This window comes from Scardinius erythrophthalmus, assembly GCF_964197995.2.
Source record: "Scardinius erythrophthalmus genome assembly, chromosome: 17".
Lineage (NCBI taxonomy): Eukaryota > Metazoa > Chordata > Actinopteri > Cypriniformes > Leuciscidae > Scardinius > Scardinius erythrophthalmus.
In genome coordinates this window covers 19867648-19891318 of record NC_138237.1, presented here as the reverse complement: position 1 = coordinate 19891318, position 23671 = coordinate 19867648, and the positions used below count along the sequence as shown (strand labels likewise).

The window sequence follows — 23671 nt, the reverse complement described above, 5'->3', positions numbered from 1 at the left end:
TCATCGCCGCTCGCTGCAAATGCCTCGCATACTAGCACAAGCACACTGACCTCTTCCATAATCCTAATTAATTTCTGCCAGAGCCTTCTTCAAGAGCAGTGGCAGCACAAGCGTACGCTTTGAAACGTAAAGAGAAACCTTCTCTTCTCGTGACATTAAACAATATGAGATGGTGACGTTTCTGGATTTCTGATGACGTCTTTACGATGATGGATTAGAGCATGAAATACACACAAGCGACATTGCAGCAGTGCTCCAGTCCTCGTGGACATCAACTCGTATATTCTCTCTGCTGCTCGAGCCTTAAAAGGTCCCAGTGCTGCAAACAGCATCTATTGTTGAGCGCGTGAATTGTGTAGCAAAGCAATGAGGTACTGACAGCTGAATAATACCACCCCACTGTCGCTGGAGACTTGTTGATTTAACAGGGATATGCTCATAATCCTTTTCACTTCCTGTTGAAAAGAAATGCCCCAGGATGCAACGGGGCAGGTGAAAACAGCACGCTGGGGGTGACTCTTTTTGAGAGGGAATATTGTTGCGTTTTACAACTTCTCTGTGGAATCACACATTGGTGGAAAAAACGTTTTTTTTTTTCTGTACATTTAAAAAGGATTTCTTTTGGAAATGTGACGTCATTTTAACACACAATAATCTAAAGGTGATGATACACAGGGCAACTTTTTGAGCAATGTTGCCGTCAACAGGCAACCAGATGAGACACAGGGCCCAGGACCGATCTAAATTATCCAGATAGAAATCTATTGCCCATTTTCAAAGGGAAAGTGCCCAAGCAACAAACAAAGTTGCCCCGTGTATCACCACCTTAAAACAAAAGTAAAAAAAAAAAAGTTATATCACACTAAACATAAGATATATCTAATGTAATCTAATCTAAATGTATAAAACAAAATAAAAGCAACACAATGGAGTTGTCAGTCTATATTGGAGAGAACCAAGCTCTCACTGAACAGTGACTAAACCATCAGCAGGAAGCCTATAAACTGCATAATAGATCCGGTCGCAGCATTCATTCCTCTCTTCAAGATACAATCAGTGCTAAAACAGCAAGCCAAGCAAAAACCCCTGAACTCTCATTGTCTATTGTACAGCGCTGGCCCCCCGTAGCATCTCTCATTAATTGTCTTTTGTTTGCACTCTTGTACAAAAGCCATGTTGTGTTGCGCTACTCGCAGTTCTGAACAGTTGTTGCTTCTCTTTGGAGTAGGCTTAAAAATCTTTACCTCTGCCACATGCATTTGTTATAAAATAGGTTGCATTTAAAAATGAAATCAATGTTTATTGGCTTAAGCATAACGTTAGATTATTAGTAACTGTGGATTGATTTCCTGTCATCATATACTGTATTTACAATATAGGGAATTCTAGAAAATGACAAGTAAAATGAGAATAATTTATTAATGTATAAAATGCATTATATTATTATCTTTTTTAAATATCTGAGGGCTTATCATTCATTTATTCATTATTTAGTTTTCTCTTTAAATCAAATTTGAATAAAATCTAAAAATAAAAAAAATAGTTAGATGGTGTTATATAAGTACAATCTGCAAAAAGGTATGTTCCTACATGGCCATTTCTCTCTTTTCATTTGCAAATGTACACTACAAATACAGGCCGCATTCACTTCTGGCTCTATAGCAACGCCATAAAACATGCCTCGGCTTTGCTGAAATACCAGTGATGTACTAGCACAGAGAATTTTAAATCAGGACCACAAACCCAATCAATCCATGAACACAGTTCGGTAAATACTCTAGCTGGTTCTGCAAGCCTTTTGTTTGGGAAATGGCCAAACTAATAAACCTTGAGGTTTTCAACGACACTAAAAAGCAGCAAAAACTAGGCCTATATCTGCAGAAATGAATTAACATAACTGCATACTAAACCACGTAACAGCAGACACGAGTACTCGGGTCATCTTTTAACAGTCTTCCGGGCTTTTGTATCTCAAAAAGGCCTCTAATGTAAACGAGAGAGGGTCTACTCTCAGGATGATTTATACTGTGTTTAACAGACTCGCCTGTTTGAGAAAGGCTTTTGGACCTGTTTTGAGGGACTGTAATTCACTGCTACTTTGATGTCAAATTAATGTGTATCCTGCCAGATCCATAGAGGTAACGCAGGCCAGCAAGGCGCGAGGGTCACTGAGAATGTGTGACGGTCTGAGACAGCAGACAACAGGTGAGTTGGTGTTTGGACAGACACTGCAGGTGAGAGGTTAACCAGGAAAAGCTACTTTAAGGCACGGATCGACTTTCTACTACTGTTGCAACTTTCCCTGTTTGCTGATTACAAGGGATAGTTCAGTCAAAAATGTTGTTTCAAACATGTATGGCTATATATATATTAGGGCTGGGACGATACACCTATCTCCCGATTCGATACTATCACGATACTTGTGTGCCGGAAGGATATGCATTGCGATTTTTTTTTTTAAGAATTGCGATTCTACAAGGATTGCGATTAGATATTGCAATTTTTTTAACACTAGACCATCAGGAAATGTTAAATCATTCACTTATACAGACTGTACATGATGTATAAGATGAGTCATATTTACAAAAACAAACCATCACATCTTTCCGACTTTTATTTCAGAAGCATCGTATTACATTCTCTTGAATAAATGAATCAATAACAAATACATTTTTTAACAGTCACTTGTCCCCACTAAGTGGCGAAACAATGTAATCGATAAATGCATTATTTTAAGCACCAAGTTTCTATCAAAAGCTGATTTTGATCGCTATCGTAGACATCAGTGTTCATATTTGAACTGTAAACTTTTATCCAAGTACTTCTATGATAATTTTAACTATTGCATCATAGAAGTAATGATACTATGAGGTTGAAAAGACTGTTTGTGAAGCTGTTTCATGACAACTCTCTCCGGGTCAGCGGCAGCTCCAACACAGCTTTGAATGATATGATTTTGTCAAAGTTTAATAGACAGACAAATTGAAAGATCGCGTGGGTGTTTGAATCGAGATCGCAGTCTTTTTAAAGATGAATCGTGCAGCTCTATTGTCTTATCTCTCTCTCAGCATATGAGTAGCGCGAGGGCTTTTCAGTGCTTTCAGTCTCATGTCTCTTCCACGCATCCACTTGGGACATTACTTCACTCAACACTCATAGATAACGACACATTTCATTCTCTGTTGGAACGAAAGTGGCTAATTTCTGTCAACCTCATCTACAAGCAGGGACAAAAATAAAGCAATTGAATTTGAATTAATATCGACGCTGGAATAAAAAAATAGATTTTAGAATAAAATAATATAAATTGATTTTTTCTCCCAGCCCTGAAAGATTTCTTCTTATATTCAAGTGCTACTTATAACAATAATATTTTGTGGACATTGTGATATATTTTCAAAAACAACAGCATTTATTTTAAATAGAAACATTTTGTAACATTCTAAATGTCTTTACTGTAACTTGATTTATATAATGCATCCTAGCTGAATAAAAGTATATATATATATATATATATATATATATATATATATATATATATATATATATATATATATATATTACTCATTCCAATGATGGTATGAGTAATAATTAGAATATATAAAAAAACCTAAACAATAAAAAGGACAAGATGTCAAGAATTTTAAGTGAATAAACTTAAATTTCCATCTGTTTCTCACATAAAACACAAAGGATTCAGAAGACAAGACTTATATGTAACGTGTCATATGAACTACTTTTACGACATGTTTGTTTTTGTGGCCTTTTGATGCGTTAAATCTCAAATCTCCATTCATTGAACTGCATGAAAAAATTGGCAGAAGATTCTTCAAAATATCTTCTTTTGTTTCACATATATATTAAACATAAAATATGAACAAACATAAAATATTCATATAAATTCCATTATAAAACAGTGAGAATTTCCCAGCCTGTACTGAGAATCTTTATGTATAAACATCCTCAATTTCATTTGCTAGACTGATCATTCCTCAGAGACTAGAACAAATTAAAACAGTGAGATTTTTGCATAAATCTACAAAATATACTTATGGTTCACCTAAAAAAAGGCTGAGGAATTTAAAGAGAGCGAGTTAGGCTGAAACAACAAATGTTCACAAAGGCATGCCTCAGACTTGAATAGTTCGCATTCGCCGTCTAAGTGGCCAGAGAGGGAATGTTGCAGTAAAACAGGTGGGGTGAGAGTGGGGGGTTCACGGCTCGGGACACACACCATCTGAGCACCACGTAAGGAGTGACCTCCCCAAAGGAACCACTTCATCACCTGCTCATGAAGATCCCCTACTTGTTTGGGAAACGCTTTTCTCCTGCTCACTCGGCGAAAATGTGGAGCATTCAATGCCCATCCGCTGCCCGGTCATCTAAAACAAATGTGGACATTCCAGTGGACCGTGGGAGGATGCAAAAGGCTGACATCTTGATGCAACTACAGGAAAGCACATGATATCATGTGGCTGGAGCAGCGTAGCGAGGGTGTGTACATATATTCCGTCAGATTCTGTTGCTCTTTTCCCCATTTGCAGATTTGCCAGAAGCGTTAACACTTGCAAAAACAAACGCAGCATATTTCAAATCATAAAATGTTCTTGGTTTGCCACAGAGGCAACATTAAAACTTGGACAGAGCTCTCACAATCCTTCATGATTTACCAACAGTGACATTTCAACTGCGCTGGCGCTTCTTCAAGGCCCAGGAGGCTGCACTGATTAAGGTTGGAGACACATCTGATGCTAGCATGCTTGGTTTTAAAAACAAATAATAAAGGAAAGAACCGTGCTTAAAAGTGGAGCTTAAACCAGAAGTATTCAAATAAAGTGAAACCAGTTAAATCTCCATCCTTTTATGAAGCAACCTGAGACTTATCAGAAAGTAGGGCTGGACATTGATACACATTTCCTGATTCAATTCCGATTAATTTGGGTTTATTTCAGTTACAATGTCCATTTTTTTAATGATTCATTAAAATGACCAGCTCAAAAGAGTTATGTGTTTGTGAATCAAACTACACCGGTTGTTCGGCATTTTTTTGGTTCATATATCATTAGTTAGTGTTATTGCGTGGAGCCCGCGAGCACAACAGAAGACGTTTCAATTACAACCATGTCGTTTTTGTCTCATCAGATTTGATTTGGAGTGCAAACTGAGGTAGAATATGACTTGTTTTGCTGCGGGGCTGCCGATTCAGCAAAAAAAGTGGAGCAGGAAACACTGGCATAGAGTAAAAGATTGATTTAAAGACTCAAATTGAGGATTCAACAGTTCAAGATCTCACAATGATCATCATCAAACATCATATTTCAAGCTAATCCACAAATCTGGAGCAGAGAAAACTACACAAACACAAACTCCACCTTCACTGTTAGGATTTATACACGCTGCATACATTTTGCATTGGTTGATCCAGATGTGCATTCCTGCCCATTTTTAATGTCCTGACTGACTGCACTATGCTTATCTGCTTTAAGCCTTTGCTGCCCAGAGAGAATACAATGTAAACTCACTAATGAGGGTAGTTTTACGAGGGGAATAGTATTTCCTCAACTGCTGAAAATATCTCCCACTTTGTCAACCCTATTGCCGTCATTTTGGAATCTCCCATTTGGATAGTAGTAGATGTAATTAACCCCACCCATGATAAGTGTAACATATGCGATGTCTACTTATGATAGACAACTGCAATGCATTTTCCTGAAATGTGGCCAGCTCAAACATCCAGCATTGAGAGGATACTGATATGAGAGCTTTAATGCTTTACCCTACATTTTCTACCTCTGATTTGGAGATTCCATCACACCGATGGTCTTTAAGCTAGTCCAAATATTCTCCCCCAACCATAGGATGTTGCCCACAGACATATGAGGAGTGATCTTGAGTGGTGCTGATAAGAAATAAAGCTGCATGGTTGCCCATTTCTGCATGAATGACTGTAGCAGAGACTTTATTTCACTGTACGTCTGCGGCAGTTTCATCCGCTCAAATTGGAAATTCCAAGAATGTGCACAGAACCATAAGATCAGTGCAGTGGAGAATGGAAAAAAAAGAGCCTTCCCTCAACTTTGGGGAAAACTTTTACTTTTGAGGAGTGCAATGGCTATATAGGCCCCGTACTTTCAAGGGACCATGCTAAAAGGCATTATTTGCGTGTCTTCTTGGGCCTTATTTTTGCCATAAATTATTTGTCTCTTTTCTTTCTCTTCTGTTTTATGTTTTTAATATTTCAAGAACCTACACATCAGTGTTGTCTTTGTTCTTCAATACACAGAACAACAAAGGGAAGCTGTAATTTAAGGTACAGCACAACACGGCCTCAGACAATAGTGGCTTCCAGCCTCTGTGAGAGCAGTGCTGTCAATTTTAACACAATAAACCTGACTAATCCACAGTTAGTGCACTGCATCATAGACAAATATGTAACAAATATTTTTACTACATAATTTAAACTTGTTAAAATCTTAAAGAACTCCTTTATAAAAAATAAAAATACTTTCCGCAACATTGTGGTAAACAAGAGCAGAAAATGCAAAGCAAATGAAAGAAGAAAAAAGGAGAAAATAAGTGTCCCTTTAGTTCAAAGGCAAATGGTTGAAACTAACATCAGTATAATTGCAAATTAGAAATATTCTGTCGTCTAAAGAGACAATTTATGCAAAAAACAATCCAATTCAATACTTTTAGAAGACAGAAATGATCAAAGGGCATTAGGAAAAAATTGCTACAGCCAATCATTACTTGTTATGAGAACATCCCCCAGGCCAGGAACACTCTCAGAGCTTTGACAATGAACAGAACAAGTACAACAGATAGAGACTGTTAATGTAGCGCAATAATGCTAGCAAATACACATCACACTTTTCAGTGTATATCGAATACTAAATGGATGTAAACAAAATTATAATCCAGAGCCAAACGGACCTTGTCTGACCACTGCTATTTTGATAACTGGAACATTAAACTATTCAATATTTTGATAGCCTATAAAGGTAGAGAATATGGAAAACATCCAATTTCCTTACCATCTGTAATCTTATACTCAAATTAAATTTTTACATTAGATCTGCACGATTAATTGCTAAAAGATCTCGATCCAAACACCCACCTGATTTCATTCCTAATGACAATTTGACTGTCATTTAAACCTTTGAAGCACGATCACAGTGAACATTCAGGATAACATTAGGATAAGTATAGGATAATATAAGATAAACACCGATGTCTATGAAAGGAAGCAATCAAAATAGAGCAAATCACCTTGAAAGTGACTTGACGCTTCAAATAAAGATTGTATCAGTACATTGTTAAAATAGTAGGCGGCAACAAATGAATGTTAAAAATGTATTTGTCATTGACTTGATTGATTCAAAAACGCTGATTCATCCAGTAAGGAAATATAAATAAAGTCATTGAATCACTCAAACAGATTTAAAAAAATAATAATTCAAATGAATTAAATAAATTTTCAGAACCTCTAGTAAATGTTATTTTGTTTAGCTGTCTATTCAGAATCATGGGAGAATAGTGCAGCTCCATTTTACATCAAATCAAAGTTATACAAAGCTTCAACTTTACATTCCCTCTGCATTTGTCGTTGCACTCTGCTTTGCTGTGATGTTCCGGAAAACATCAATAACAGCAGCATCTTTTCCACTTGGGTTAGTAACAGTAAGATCTTTTAATTACATCCAGCGTTCTGGCATTGTTTTCGTATCTCTGCACGTTATTAGGACGTCTTAAGTCTCAGCAAATCTTCTTAAAGGCTACTGACTGATTAGTTTCCTTCAGGAAGCGTCTCATGCAGACTATCTTAGCGACTCCTTTTAAGGTCATCTTGGTAAACGCTGATATGCAGCGTTTACCAAGGCAAATCGCTTGATAAGGCAAATCTCTGAGATAATGTGTTCGCCTTGGGACCCCCCTAACAAACTGTGTGTATAACCGTCACATATCTCAGCTTTTTGCCATGATACTTAGACGGCTATAGAACCGTTGACGAAAATGAATTGCAAAGTAGGTTTCCATTAAATATCACTCAACACTAAATATATATAAGAATGTTTCAACCATTTCCCCCTCCATACAATAAAAGTCAATGGGGTCTAAAATAACAGTCAACTGAACCACATTGACATTCACTGTATGGAAAAGAAAAACATTTTTTGTGTTTTACAGAAGAAAGAAAATCATACAGGTTAGGAATGAATGTGAGTGAATGATGACAATATGTGAGTGATCTATCCCTTTAATTTACTCATTAATTGGAAACCACTAGGCTATACTAAAATTCCCAAGCCATTCGCGTTGGCCGACAAATTAACGCCATGACTGAACTGCATTATTGTCAGCAAAATGTTTACTGCTTAACAGCCTTATCTATAAAACAACCAGTCAAAACAAACCTATTTGCCTATTAAATATACTGTAGGCTTAAATACAACCCACCTCAGGGCCACCGGGCAGAACGATCTTGACCACTGTCTGGCAAATATCCAAATATCCCAAGCACTTACTTGTTCAGGGCACGCTCACTAACCCACAGCAGCTGTACTCAGCGCATACTATCACAAAGTTCACTTAAAGGGTCGGTTCACCCAAAGATGAAAATGATCCCATCATTTACTCACCCTCAAGCCATCCTAGGTGTTTATGACTTTCTTCTTTATATTAAAAAGTATCATTGCTCTTCCCAGTTTTATAATGGGAGGGAATTGTACCCTAGATTTTGAAGCCCAAAAAAGCACATCCATCCATCATAAAAGTAATCCATACGGCTCCAGGGGGTTAATAAAGGCCTTCTGAAGTGAAGCGATGCGTTTTTGTAAGAAAACTATAATTTTTTAAAACTTTATAAACTATAATCGCTGGCTTCCAGCTCCGTACGAGAGTCGAGTTCTGGTCGAAGAGTGACCTCTTGACCTGAGGCATGATGTAGGCGTAGCAAAGCTTAGGTGAGAATAGACACCTCTCGAGGTTATAACAAATAGGGCCGGGCAACAAATTCAAGCTCCTCTTCTCTTATATTGAAATCCTCCGACATTTCTCTTTAAAAATTCTCGTTTTAGACTTCTAATTCGAGACCGGCGTTTTGTTTTGGTCTATCCTCAATGCTTCTGCATTCGTCAATACGTCGTTTCAGAAGGCATTTAATAACCCCCAGGAGGATTACTTTTATGATGGATGGATGCGTTTTTTTGGGCTTCAACATTTTAGGGAACCATTCACTCCCATTATAAAGCTGGGAAGAGCCAGGATATATTTAAATATTACTTAGATTATGTTTGGCTGAAAGAAGAAAGTCATATACACCTAGGATGGCTTGAGGGCGAGCAAATTATGGGATAATTTTCATTTTTGGGTGAACTTAACCTTTATGTTCTGAGGCCACTGGAGGAATCAAAATGTTCAAATCACAGGCAAGCCATTAAACTCGTATTTAAGAGAATTTCAGGTAACTTGCTTTTTTCCCCTCTGATTTTGCCCAACTGCCCTGTGTAATGTCTATTTGGGAGCTACAACGATAATCTGACTGAAATAAAGACTTTTAAGTTCTATATTATTAATCTAAAAATAAAGAAGCTCAGATTTAATAGTTTTTTTCTGAATCAGATGGCATCTTGAAATATATCTAATACATAGCCTATATGGTTATAATAAGAGGGTCAAGCTCAGCTTTAAAGGTTGCCTGATTTTCAAATTCTTCCCTGCTAACTTAGCAAGTAAGTGAGAGAAACGTTATGAGGTGGCCTTAACGCCAGCCCGCCAGATGGTCTGGCCGCAATCTGTCAGTGCAATCTGACCAGTCGGCTAAAAACACACAACAAATCTGGTGCTAATGGTGGATTTTAACCCAGAGGAGTCACACTCCAAATAAGATTGTCATTAAGGTTGCTCCGTTTCTGTTCCCTTAACTTATCAACTGCTAATCATTCTTTGATAGGCAACAGCACATACGATAAAGCTCAGAGGCAGTGGGGTACTATTTTAAGCGAGGTATTTTGCAGCTATTGCTCTTTAAAATATATAGGCTTATAGGCGCTACAAATGGAAATAGTTAAAAAATTATATGAAATAGGCTAGGGTAATTCATTTTCTCTTTTCTGGTGAACAGCCGTGCGAACCCAATGAAAAAGTGAGCCGTCGAGCAGGTGATAAATTATCTCTATGATTGACTGTCTGGGGGTCCGACTTGAGTCGTAAAAATGACAAAGTGTAATTCGATGGAGAGATAATAAATCCAAATGGATGAGCTGTTTGTTGATGGAGCTTTGTATCATGTATCTGAGTTCCTTGTAGAGCCACACATCATCTCCCTTGTTGTTCACAACACTAACCTCAAAAAATGAGCTTCTACTTGTGTGGAAAATCTTCTCAGTATTTGGAAATGTCAAAGTCTGTCACGCTCATCATCTTCTTCCTTCAAAACCTCTGCTGGAACAGTCAAGAAATACATTTGCGGGTCTTTTTTTATCACCACGTCGGAGTCATCTGCTCTTCATAGCAGTCGCTTTAGAACTTGATATCTGCTGCGAGGGATTCAAATCATCATCACCAAGGTGAATCATGGGAGTTCTATCTGTCAACATTTGTACTTGTGATAGGGAATTTCAAACACTAGGTGTGCAAATGGCAGATGTTTGAACTCAATGAAGATGACATTACACGAGATGAAGGTGTCATATCCCATTTGTTTTCTGTCCATACACGTCATTAGAGGACTTTTAAAACTGTAAGATGCAGGGCATGCGACAGGCATATCAAAAGGCGTGAGCACAATGGTCAAAGACGTCTGTCTAGTGCATGTTTATACGGAAAAACATGGAAAACAACCTTATAGTCTGTATATGTAACTAATATGTAAAATCGACAGAAAATGTTATTAGAATTTTAATTAATACCATGTTAGTTCTGTTCAAACTATTTCTGTTGTATGCATTTCTGAGCTTATAATGAGGGCACACTGGCATGGCTTGTTTCCATAGAGAGAGCAGCATTTGATTTCAGGGCTGTCAGATGATCTGTTGCATTTCTATTTTTAGCAATAATAATTACCTTTGTGATTACATTAAAAATCAAGGCTCAATTTGAATTTCGCTCCAAACAATTATATTTGAAAATGAAAACTGAACTGGAAAGAAAAACTCGTTATATCAGTCTCTGATATCGGCTAATAAGTAATTATTGGATGAAGCTTAGAGTATTCAACTGATTCACTCCAGAGCTATTCACCTACTCTAACAAGCAACTGGCAAAGACACAGTTGAGGAAGACATTTGCACACGCATAATCCTTTCTTTAGAAAGCATGTGACAATATAGAGATCAATGACAGGAAATCATCTAAACAGTCTTCATTGTTCAAAAATGATCACACAAACTTGGAACAAACACGGAAGAACTGTATCTTGAGTAAGGAAGTGGTTAAAAAAACACTAATTATGTATTATGATAATTGGGCTACATGAAGATTGTTTTTAAAAAATTAGTGGATAATTCACTCAAAATTACTTTCTTCCTTCTATGGAAAAAAAAATTGGGAATTGTTTCAGTGTGTGTGTGTGTTTTTTTTTTCTTTTGTCCTCGCAATGAAAGGGTTCAGTGCTGTTTTGAACCCCATTGTCTTTCATTGTAAAGAACAGCTGAAACATTCTTCAAAATATCTTCTTTTGCTCCATAGAGGAAAGAAAGTCATACAGGTTTGGAACGACATGAAATAAAAATAAAAGTGGGGTCTGTCCTAATCCTACTCCTTTGCATAGGCTCCAGTATAACCAGCCCTGCAGTCAGGAACTATTTTGATCAATGCCCATCTTACACATGCATGGAAGTCTTATTGACATTTAGGGAATGCGCATGCTTGCCATTCCTGAACTGGGAATCTGTTAGTTCTAGGCTTTCCCTTCCACATCTGTCACTGCTTACCAAAAAATACAAAGTAATAAAACCAGGATAAGCTTGGGAAAAAACACCTTTCATGTTTCTTTCAGAGATTTCATAGGGATTTCCATTTTCATGAGAAACTCTCAGATTTCCTTCTAACACTTTTACTTAAATGGTTTTTAATGTTGAAAATGCTAAACGTTTCTTACTCAACTGACACTTTTATACGATCTTCACCTCTGCGTACCCGTTATTACGCATATGAAGTGAATGAATTCTCGAGGCTTCTGTTTGTGTGTGAGCATTCCACATTTGTTCTCAATGCCGAGTATATGTGGTGGGCTGAGTGGGACATATTTCAGCTCCGTGTCGGGGGGTGGGGTCCTCCATTCACTCGCACCCACAGCCGCTCAGCTGTTTCTTCACGTTACTCCGGGATACTCCGGCTGGTCGGCCGGACATGTGCCGTTCTCCTGTTGCTCAAAGACTCAGCATGTTTCATCCCAAAGCCTGCCTGTCATGGTACCCATGCGGATTAAGCTGGGACCCCCCGTATGGAATTTTTCCCATCACTATACAGTGACAATAAACAGCCTTTACGAATTCTAGATACTGTTCACAACATACTTTTTTCATGTGGTACCTTCCAACTAAAACGAACCTAAGCATGTGAGGAAGGGCAACGTGTCTTTGTCTGCAACAGCCCTAAGTAAAGCACACAGAGAACGGCTATCTTTTCTGAGCTTATTTCTCTCGGTCGCTTACTGAACACATCAAAAATGTCAGCCTGTAACTGATGGACATGCCCAGAAGCTCCAGTACGCTTTTCATGAACCCCCAGAAAGCAATTTGCTGGGAAGCAGCGGGTGGAAGAGAAAGGACACTCAGCCTTCAAGGGACAAGCTATCACTTTCACTGTTTTTCACTTTAAGCTGTATTAATCACATCTGAAGTATTAATCTCAACAACAGACAATTTTCAGCATCTTCATAGGCAACATAATGGTGAATATTATCTCAGAATATTGTTCCATGACACCACATTTCTTCAAAGTCCAAAGCATTCGGCGTGGACTAAAATGGAAGGCTGCCACTCGTCCAAGTATTCATCTAAAATATGGGGTGTGATCTCAACCTTTGTACTATTCCTGAATCTATTTTATCCTATCCAGTAAAGCATAACTTGGCACCAAAAGTGCTGGCAAAAGACATCGGAGAGTTTCCACTCCACAAATGCACTCTAAACATAAGGTATAACAAACCACGGAGAAACTGCTTTTGGAGTTGGCCGACATTTTCATTTTACATTCAGCTGCAACTTCACTTTTAATAGAAATTTCATTACACTGATTAATAAATTCTAAGAAACTCGTACATTTTTTCTTAAAATCACACTTCAACATTAGTATGCTGCAATGTATTTACACAAGTAGCCTAAACATGGAAACAAATATATTTACAAGTAATAAATAACATGGCCAGCTACCTTTTTAATTTATAGTCAGTAAACTACTGACTACTGAATTTGCAGAATCTATTTGCAAACAGATTTCTTTTTTTTCCTTCTTTTTTTTTTTACAAACAAAACAAAATTAATAAATTAATTTTAATAAATGAGGGGATAAAAAGTCATAATTTAAAATAAATTTAAAAAGAGAAATGGTGCATTTAGAGTACATCACAACACAGATTAACCAGCAGTATTTAGTGCTGTAGTCTCTAATTAAGCCAATCAGCGCACTTGAATAATCACAGGAGATGAGCAGTTTCAGCCTACAGTCCCTCCAACTACAATTACAGTTAACCTTTAAAAGGGTCATCAAACAAAAGCAATTTTTATTAGTTAACGTGAAGTAATAATGAACTGCACTTCTACAGTATTTATTCATTTTTGTTCATGTTAATTTCAACATTTGCAAATACATTATTAAAATCAAAAGTTGCATTTGTTAACATTAGTTAATGCACTGTGAGTGTAACATGAACAAAGTAACTAACATTAAGATTAACAAATAGGCTACAGTAACAAATAGGCCTATATTGCTAATGGTTAGATCATGTTAGTTACTACATTAACTAATATTAACAAATGAACCCTTATTGTAGTGTTACCAAAAACACATATAGCCTAAAAAGCAAATTTAGAGAGTTTAGTCCTATAGCTCAAAACGACTATAACAGTGAAGCTACTGATTATTTCCAGTCAACCGTAAGAAACAAAATCTTCATCTTCTGACTGAATAATTTAATTAAGCTATTGGTCTAGACTAAGCTAGCCTATTTAATTCAATTACAACCGACTGTTCAAACGATCCAGGACAAAAACATCCCACCTTTTTTAATTATTTCCCTGAGCTCAAAACATAAGACTTAAGTATATTGTGAATATTGAAGGCAATATGCTGTAAATGTTGATATCACTCACAGCCTGTGTTAATGCCTGGCGCGCGCTGCCTGATCCCCTCTTCCGTGAACACTTGAGGCGGAAAACCGTTATCTCGCAATAAACATGCCCAGTTTCCATAGAAATAGTTTCCAATCGTTAAAACACACTCAAACCTAACACACACGCGACCGTTTTGAGAAAGCAAAATGAAAATCAACAACAACACTAACCACTCAGTCCAAATGTGTTTGTTTATTTCGTTTCAAAAACTTTTAAAGCGTGAACAAAGAACTGAGGCGAATGATCCAGCGGAGCAAACACGCACGAAAACAGGTTTTATGGCATAATAAAGTCTGAGTTAAAAACAACAACAACAAAACAAGTCTAATATTCCCGTAAACAACCAATGTAACCTGTAGAATAAGGCGAACGGGGTTTTTATGGTTAGTTGGACAAACAAGCAGAGCGGGATGCGAGTGAGTCTCCAGCCCGCGATGAGAAACATTTCAGCGCGAGACAACTAAAACCCGAAGCTCGTGTCAAGAAACACGGCACATCCACCGCAAAATGTTACTTTTATCTCAGTTTAGATTCAACGTCCACATCTAACATCGCATCTAAAAGAGCTAACGGGTTAGCTCAATAGTTTAGTTGGCTTAAAGAGACAAGCACTTTAGTGAAAAAGGGAAGCTCATTGAAACACATTTCAAGAACTTCGATAAATGATTCACCACAGTTTGTATCACTTTTGCTTCTTCTACAAAGAAAGTATAAATGTGCGGTGATGTGTACTCACATTGCATGGAAAGGAGAAGCAGAACGCAAGCCAGTGGTGTTAACGCCATCTTGGAGTCGATGAAATGTTCAGTTCGGCTGTACATGCGCAAAGTAAAGGGCTTTAGGAGAGGATGGAGCTCAGAGCTCTGGCTCAGCTCGCGCTCACCGACCGAAGTGAGAGAGAGGCACGTCGAGCTATTGTGAGGAGTTTCCATGGCTACAAACAGCATCATCGTCATGAATTTGTAACATGTATTTATGGATTTGTTTTTTCATGCCACGCCAGTGAAGTTGCTTAAGTTCCAATATTACAAAAACTGCATTATATTGGAACATACAAATTATCTAAGGATGGCTCATGGACGTTTTTACAAACTTTGAAATTTTATATCACAATTTTATACATAAATATAAATATTAAATATTTCGATATTTCCATTGAACAAGCAAAGACTTGGTAGGCTACTTGGCTATAGGCCTATTTTAAATTATTATGTATCAATAATCATTTGTTGTGCTTGAAAGCTACACTTTTGTTGTGCTGACTGACTGACTGACTAAAAAGCACATGTAAAGTACTTGATTGTTTTGACTGTAGTGTGTTAAATATTAGGGTATAAAGTAAATATTGTAAATTTACTAAATTGCAACTTTACAATTACAAATGTGTAATTAAAATCTACTTAAATATATGACATACAAGGTTAAAAAGAAATGGTTCAAAATAAATTACATAAAGTGTATTTTAAATGACCACATGATCCTATCTATTGGATGGATGGACGGACGGACGGACGGACGGACGGACAGACAGACAGACAGACAGACAGATAGATAGATAGATAGATAGATAGATGGGTTTTCAGGATTTACAATTTCAGGATTTCAATCTGCACAAATGCCGCATGCATTAGAGATAATAATTGATGTCATCACACTCTGTTTATGTGAATTTGTCTGATGGCAAGGTTAGAATGTGTGTGGGACCGTTTCAGCACAAAGACCATTCCAGTGTCTGACAACGGGAGATAAGCGCAAATCCAGAAGGCTTAGGGCACATTATGTTTTTCCTATTCCAGACATTATCGACAACAAGGACGTTCAGAGCAAGAGACTCTCACTTCGCCAACCACTTGCAGCACTTGAGCACAGACTATGCATCAAGTAAGTGTATTTATATCTTGATGTTCTATGTTTTATTTGAAGGGTTCACCAGTCAAGGCCATTCACATTCAATCTCACTCTTGTTCGACAAGAAATATAAATAAATAATACAAATTAATAAATAAAAATACAGGGGGAAATTACATTTACATGACAACCACAGGCTGAAAAAGGACATGGACTAAGCATCATATATATTGTATTAAATATATATTGTTTCCACACATTCTCTATATTCCTTGTTGCAAGCTCCAGAAATTGGATGTCAAAAACAACAACAACAACAACAACAACAAAAATATATTTATTTATTTAGCAAAGCCTTATTTCTCAAAAATTATAGGCCTAATTAAATTATTGTTCGAAGCCAAAGCACAGCACCCAATGGAGCTCTGTTATAGGTAAATAAATAGTGATGTTCAGCTATAATATTTGTGTGTGTGTGTGGGGGGGGGGGGGTAGAAATATAACATATTTCCATTTGGGTAAGTTTCACCTTTTGCACCTTAGGCTTTTAATGTGATTTGTTTTCGCACCACAAACAGAGAAAATGAACAGTGAAAGCTGTCTGTTGAGAGAAGAGAGCCAGATGGTGCTGTGTAAGGTGGACAGTGTGGTGAGCTCAGGGGAAATGAATGAATTCAGGCAGACATTCCGGCATCTTTCACATTCACACTCACACTCACGGCAACCCCTGGCCGCTGAACACAGGAGAGCAGGAGCAGTTTAGTGTGCGAAGATGTACATGATATTCTGGGGGGCAACAGAGCTTATATCTGTCAAAGGAATTTTGTAATTTTGCATCGGACACTGCTTGAATTACTTAAGGACATTACACATGGTTTAATGGAAAACCGCAGGCACCTGACAGACTCATTAGTCATGTCTGATAAAACAGGCTGGTTAACTGTAGACTAAAGTATAAATTAAATACATCACCAAACATTCTACATTAGAATAAACAATTAAAACAATGCTTTGTCAAATATGCATGAGCAAGATGTGGCTGCCTAATGTCAGATCACACTGCACACTTATGCCTTCATTTCTGATGAACAAGTTTTTTACAACACCAGGTACTGTAAATACCAAGGTATTTGCAAACATACCTATGCAGTTACTCCTTTTCCTCTTGTTCCAGTCATGCTGAATTCCTTCGACTTCCTGAGTTAACACACTTCCCGTCATGCACTTAAGTTAAACAATATTCCCTACTTCCATTCTGGCGTCGATCAGTGCTTCCTCATGTACTGTACCACAACAACATATTTCTTCCCACTATAGGAAGGATGTGTTCATAAACATCACAAAATATTGTGTTCTGTGTCATTTACATTCAAAGGTTTCCATGAATACAATTGTTGCTGTTGATGAAAATGACTATTAGTATTATTATCAATAAATAATAACAACAACAATAATAACAACAACAATAAATAGGTAATTTCTTGAGACAAAGGCTTGGGACAAAAAAGGCAATTTCATGATGACACCTATTATATTCTTATATTTGTTATTAAAATCTATTTATTAAAGCTACAATATGTAGGAATTTTGTAATAAAATTTCCAAAAATAACTTGCACAGGGTGATATATTTCCTCCAGTTGTGTACTTACAATATCTCAAAAGTCTCCAAAGATTTTTTATTTCAGAGAAATTCCGATTTTAAATAACTGGCCGTCCCGGAAAAGAAATGTCGCGCCTCAGTGACGAAATCCTTTTTCCGGTGTGGACCATGTGATAGGATATTCCACCACACCGGATTTTTTTTTTTTTTTTTTTACAACAACTTTATTGAGGTTTTTTTCTTATCACAATAAACAATAAAGACATCTGACAAAGAATAAAAAAAGAATAAAATAAAAAATATGACCCACCACACCGGAATATCGCATGGTTAAATGCGGAAGTGGTGGTTAAAGCGTTATAGCCATAGACTGTATGGTTATAGCTGTTATGGATCACGATTACTCTTTGGCGAGTATTGAAGTGCCAACAAAACGAAAGCGTCCATATTCTGATACACGCAGACTGTGTGACAAACGAAGGAATAAAACCTGGATAAATATCGGCTGGCGTTTTCGAGATGGAGAGAGCTGCGCGACTATCTTGGACTTGACAGAGACTCTCTCGCGAGTGTATTGAGACAGGTAAGACATGCAACTGTCAATAATAGCACTTATAAACAAAGTTATATTGCTCTTTGTACTTTGGTAAGGCTTTTTATCATGTGTGGTGACCAAGATTATGGCAGTACAATTAAATACAATCGGATATGATGTTAAAAAAATATATTTAGTCATTACTTGCAAATGTTCGTTCAAATTTACTTTTAGATATTGGTTTGAACACGTTAAACAACACGGCATTAACCATAAAAACGTAAAACTGCACAACATTAACCAAACAAATCATTTGACAAATAGCTGTATGTTGTAACGGGATAATATAGCATAACATTTCACGTTCCTTGCAGTTCATTAATTATGATGACATAAAAAATACGATCAGACATACAGGTAATACAAAAACGAATAAATTACCTCATCCGTGATCATGATTCATTAATTCCATGTAGATATATCGCTAGATGGTGAAAACGCATTAAAAACGACATCTCCCATCGTCACCTCCTTCATAGCGTCATCAAGCTTCGCCTTTGTTATTGTTGGAAACTGCGCCCTCTTGTGGTCAAATACCAAAGTCACATACTGGAGCTTTAAAATTTCTTGTGACAAAGTAAAAAAGCTTTATTATTATTTTCTTTCCTGTGACAAAGGTATGGAACCAAAAAAGACAAGTTCACAATGACTGTATTTGTTCTATTAACCCTTAAAGGCACACCTCGGGTCTATAGTGACCCGCGACGTAATTCACTACCCTCCTGTCATGTTTGGTTTTGGGCTCTATGTCTTTTATTTAGAAATTCTCGGTCATGTTTCCAGGTTTCTTGTCATGTGATCATATCTTGTGCTTCCCATGTCTTATGTGTCATGTTATAATTGGTTGAGCATCTTTATTGACACAGGTGTTTCTTGTTAGTCATTAGTTTTGTTGTTTAAATAGCCCTTATGTTTCCATTGTATCTTAGCTTTGCTTGTGTAATCTGTCAAATCAAGTCCAGTCCAGTCCAGTCCTTTATTTTATTTTTTACCTTTTTTTATTCTTCTGTCGTTGTTACTCTAATATCAGGAGAGTTAACATGATAGGCTATCTAACACGACGGTAGAAATCGATCCATCCGTTAGATATCCAGGTTCACTAAAGACTTGAATATAATAGCCTAATAATTGGCGAACATTCAAGCATTTAAGGGTTAAGATGTCTTTGTCTGATTGCAAGAAGTTGTAATTTGTTACATTCAATTACAGAGGAAAAACATCTGCAGTTTATTTGAGGAATGGTGAAAAACAGTTCAGTTCAGGATTTTGTGTTGTTGTTCCACTCGTTTGATGAGTCACACTGTAAGATGACACATTAAGTCAAGCTGCCAAAAAACGACTTCAGCCAAAAGTGATGAAAACTGATCCAGTCTTCATGCAGCTTAAATAGCCCATGTTAAAGGCTTCAGTTTTTAAAGAACATTATAAAATCCCTTTTGAAAATGTGGATTTCAACTCAAGTGGGCTGCATCCTGCAATACTGACAACCAACCCCCCTTTGTTGGGGAGGAAATGTCTTTTAGAGGATCAACAACCTCACAATATCAACCCACACTGATATATGTAATGCACATCAGATCCTTTCACTAATTTGGGTGGAAATTGTGTTACCTGAACCAAATTAAAATACATTACCAGGTTTCTAAACCAGTTGTTCTTAAAGGTCCCATGACATGAAATTTTCACTTTCTGAGGTTTTTTAACATTAATATGAGTTCCCCTAGCCTGTATATGGTCCCCAAGTTTCTAGAAATTTCAATCGGTGTAAATCGAGCTTTTGCTATCTTTCTCTGCCTTTGAGAAAATGGAAGCTCAATCGCGCTGATCTTGAATCTCCTCCTTGTGACGTTATAAGGAGGAATGTTACCTCCCCTGTCTCTGCTTTGCCCGCCCAGAGAATATTTCCGCCCATGAGAAAATGAGCTAGGAAGTAGGAACGCGCGCGCGCGATTTTAGTTTGTCCACGAGAGAAATCATGGCTTTTGAGCGAGCGAAGCATAACAATTGCTCAATAATTGGATGTACAAATGAACACCGAAGGGTTAATACAGAGCTGGGCTTGCTGAACGTCTGAAACTAAAGTCTGGATCACTCTCTTTGGCTCAGCTACACACCTCGGAACAGTAAGTCAACTAATGATATAAGTGTGTTGCTTTACTGTTTATGTTTGCCTAGACTGTTACACGTAGAATGTGGCTGTCACATTAGCTATGCAGCCATGCAGTTTATGTGTGTGAATACACACACTGTAACGCGAGTGTTGTACACTTCTTTGTTATTTGGATAACCGTTTTCCTGTTGGTTATACGGCGCGCGCGATATCCGCATTTCAAGATCGCAGAGCTTGATGATGTAATTGTAATAAGATAAATTACAGATGTTACAGATCTCTCATGAAAAGGCAACAGTAGGTTAGCGTTAGCTACATGATAATAACTGTAAACCATCCGAATAAAGTACCGTATCCAGACATAATATTTTAAACTAACCATTCGGAAATGTCCTGCTGGAACCGCTGAGTTGTTGCTTCTCCATCCGGATCAGATTCTGGGTCAAACTGAAATGCTTGAACGACTGCGTGTCTTCGTGCCATTGCTATATCCAACGTTAACATGCACGGACCGGTACCATTGCGCAAGATGGTCAAGGCCACACCCACCCTCCACCTTGCGCCGCCTTTCTCCTCCTCATTAACATTTAAAGCTACAGACACCGAAACGGCCTGTCTGAAGGAAGCTCATTCTGGGACTGGCTTGTAGTGGCTATAATTCTGCACCGAGGCTGAATTTTTGAAAAGAGATTTCAGATACAGTACTAGGGACCACTAAGGCCTATATTAAAGCCTACAAAAAATAGCATGTCATGGGACCTTTAACCATTTTTACTACAAAGCCCTTTTGCCAAGACAATATTCAAAGGCTCACCTGTCTAAGCTTCTTTTGTAATATAAATAAATAAACAAACTCAAAAAATTATGTCAGTTTAATGTTGTACATCTTTATTTTTAATGTTTTATTAAGCGGTTTAATTAAGATAATGTTAAAGGTGCACTGTGTAATTTTTAACGGCTTCTAGTGGTGAGGTTACAAATTGCAACCAACGGAAGTTACGGTGGCCTATAGGAAAGTATATTGTCGTCTGAGACAGCAGAGAGTAGCCAGTTAAGCAATGAGGTTTCTTTACAAAGATAAATTAAGAAATTAGGATTGCTTGATTATTCAGTAAAACAATATGTTATTCCAGACTTTAGCAAGCTTCGAATAAAAAACTTTACCAGTGTTTTATTCGCTGACTTTAGCAAGCCTCTTTGCACGAAGAATAACATAGTGACGAAGCCCGTTTGTCCGTTTAGGGCTACTGTAGAAACATTTCAATGTAAGGGGACCCGCGGTGTATGTAGCAAGGTTATTATAGTTTTGCATTTTTAAATTTGTTTTTATTTTAATATAATTTTCAAATTTCCTATAAATTTCAGTTTTGTGTTAGTTAGTTTCATTAATGGTTTTGTTAGTTTTAGTTTAGTTTTTATTTTGTAAACACATTTCTATTTAGTTTTTATATATTTAGTTTCAGTTTTAGTAATTAGCGGTGTTTAACACTTCCAGTTAAAGACATTTAATTTCAGCAAAGTTTAATGTTTGCAGTTTACAGTAAACTCTTGTGAAAACCTCTTAATAAAAATAAAATAATTGTTTGAGGATGAACAAAAAACCAAACAAATGCAACTAAAAAGTAAATATTATTCAATTATACTCATTCATATTAAAAATGAAATCTTGTTAAACGTATGCGTATGATTATTATTCTTTAAGGTTATTTATATGATTAATCCTGTTTTATGGTTTGTCTTTAATCCAGCTGTATTTGCATAAAGTATAGTCATGATGGAAATACTTATTCGGCCATTTCTGCTTCTTAGGGCTGGTTCACACAGAAAGCGGTTTTGCTTTGAAAAATGGAAAAAAGACGCGGGCAGTGGAATGGGCAGAGCCGGATTATCCATAAGGGCACTTGGGCCAGTGCCCAGGGGCACCAACCATTCACAACCACTAGGGGGGCACCACATGACACAAGCTTTAAAAATATTTTTCGTAAATTGTTATATTATTAACTTGAAATTCTTGAAAGACCATACATAACTCGTTTATGAACACTAATTTAACAATAATAATAATAATAAATTATAAATAAATAAAGATTACATGACCACTATCACTCCCCCCCTCCCTCCCCAATCTGTCAGAGTTGAGTTGGTCCACAACAAGTACGCGCAAATGTGTAATTTTTTTTAACGGCTACAGAAAATGAATCTAAATCCAAAATGGGCAGATGTCAATTGAGTGGTTTTGCAGTTGTTATATATGTGTTAAAGATTTCATTTTGGATGTGTTCATTGTGATTATATTGGCTGGGTTTATAAAAGTTTATAAAATTAAAAGGATCTTTCCTTGGGTGCATTTGGAAACAAATCTTGTCTATTTCTAAATGTAATCGCGTGCATCGCTGATGATTATACTCTCCGTGTGTTGAAAAAAACTTCGATTAAACACACTCGCAACCAAAGCGGAGACGTTACAGCGTTGCCAGTGGCACTGAGCGGAGTTTTGCCGCTGTAGTGGACAAGCACCGTTAAAGCATACTAGGCGTCGGCTTTGAGGTATAGGGGCACCACACTGTCTTAATACGGCCCTGAGAATGGGGAAAAGCACAAGGTCTCGAGACGCGTCTTTTAAAAGTTTAACTTATTTTAACTTGAGTGTGTCACGTTTTTAGAACGTCGTGTCATGCATGAAACGATGCAAAAGACGCGAGACGCGAGACTCGTTGCGCGGTGGAATGGAAAAAAGTGAAATGTCTTTATACACCACTGAAAACATAGTTATGTATATGATATTGCATTTCTGTCAACAGATCCTCCTAAATATTACACAGTGCACCTTTAATATAGCTACATGTAAATAATTTGAAGACTTATGGGGCCCGCTCTGGAAGTTTGCTGAGGCATCCGTGTTAATATGTGAACGGTTGGGAGTGAGAACATGTTGGTTTTACTTGTATTTTGAATCATGCATTGCATTGTTTTAGGTTTGAAGGAATTGCCCGTAAACTTAACTGAAAAAGTGCTGTTTTTTCTACAGATTTTTTTTTTTTCTCTGTAAACCCTACTGCTTAAAGTAATGAATTGGTTTGAGTAGGGTAAACTTAAATTAAACACATTAGTTCAATCAAATGAACTTTTATGGGTTATAGAACTTTCTTTTTTATGTGTCACAAACAGACACATTTGAAA

General features: G+C 37.1%; 1 protein-coding gene across 1 annotated transcript in view; it reads right to left on the bottom strand.

Annotated features, from left to right (window-relative positions):
• The window catches only part of jam3b (junctional adhesion molecule 3b), a gene marked incomplete at its 5' end in the record, with an annotated part of 30209 nt that extends 14926 nt beyond the window's left edge, over nt 1-15283 (bottom strand). Inside the window, one exon of the mRNA XM_081390908.1 lies at nt 15073-15283. Coding sequence (XP_081247034.1) covers nt 15073-15283 — 211 coding nt within the window. The remainder of the gene's footprint in view (nt 1-15072) is intronic.
• Between the last annotated feature and the right edge of the window lie 8388 nt (nt 15284-23671).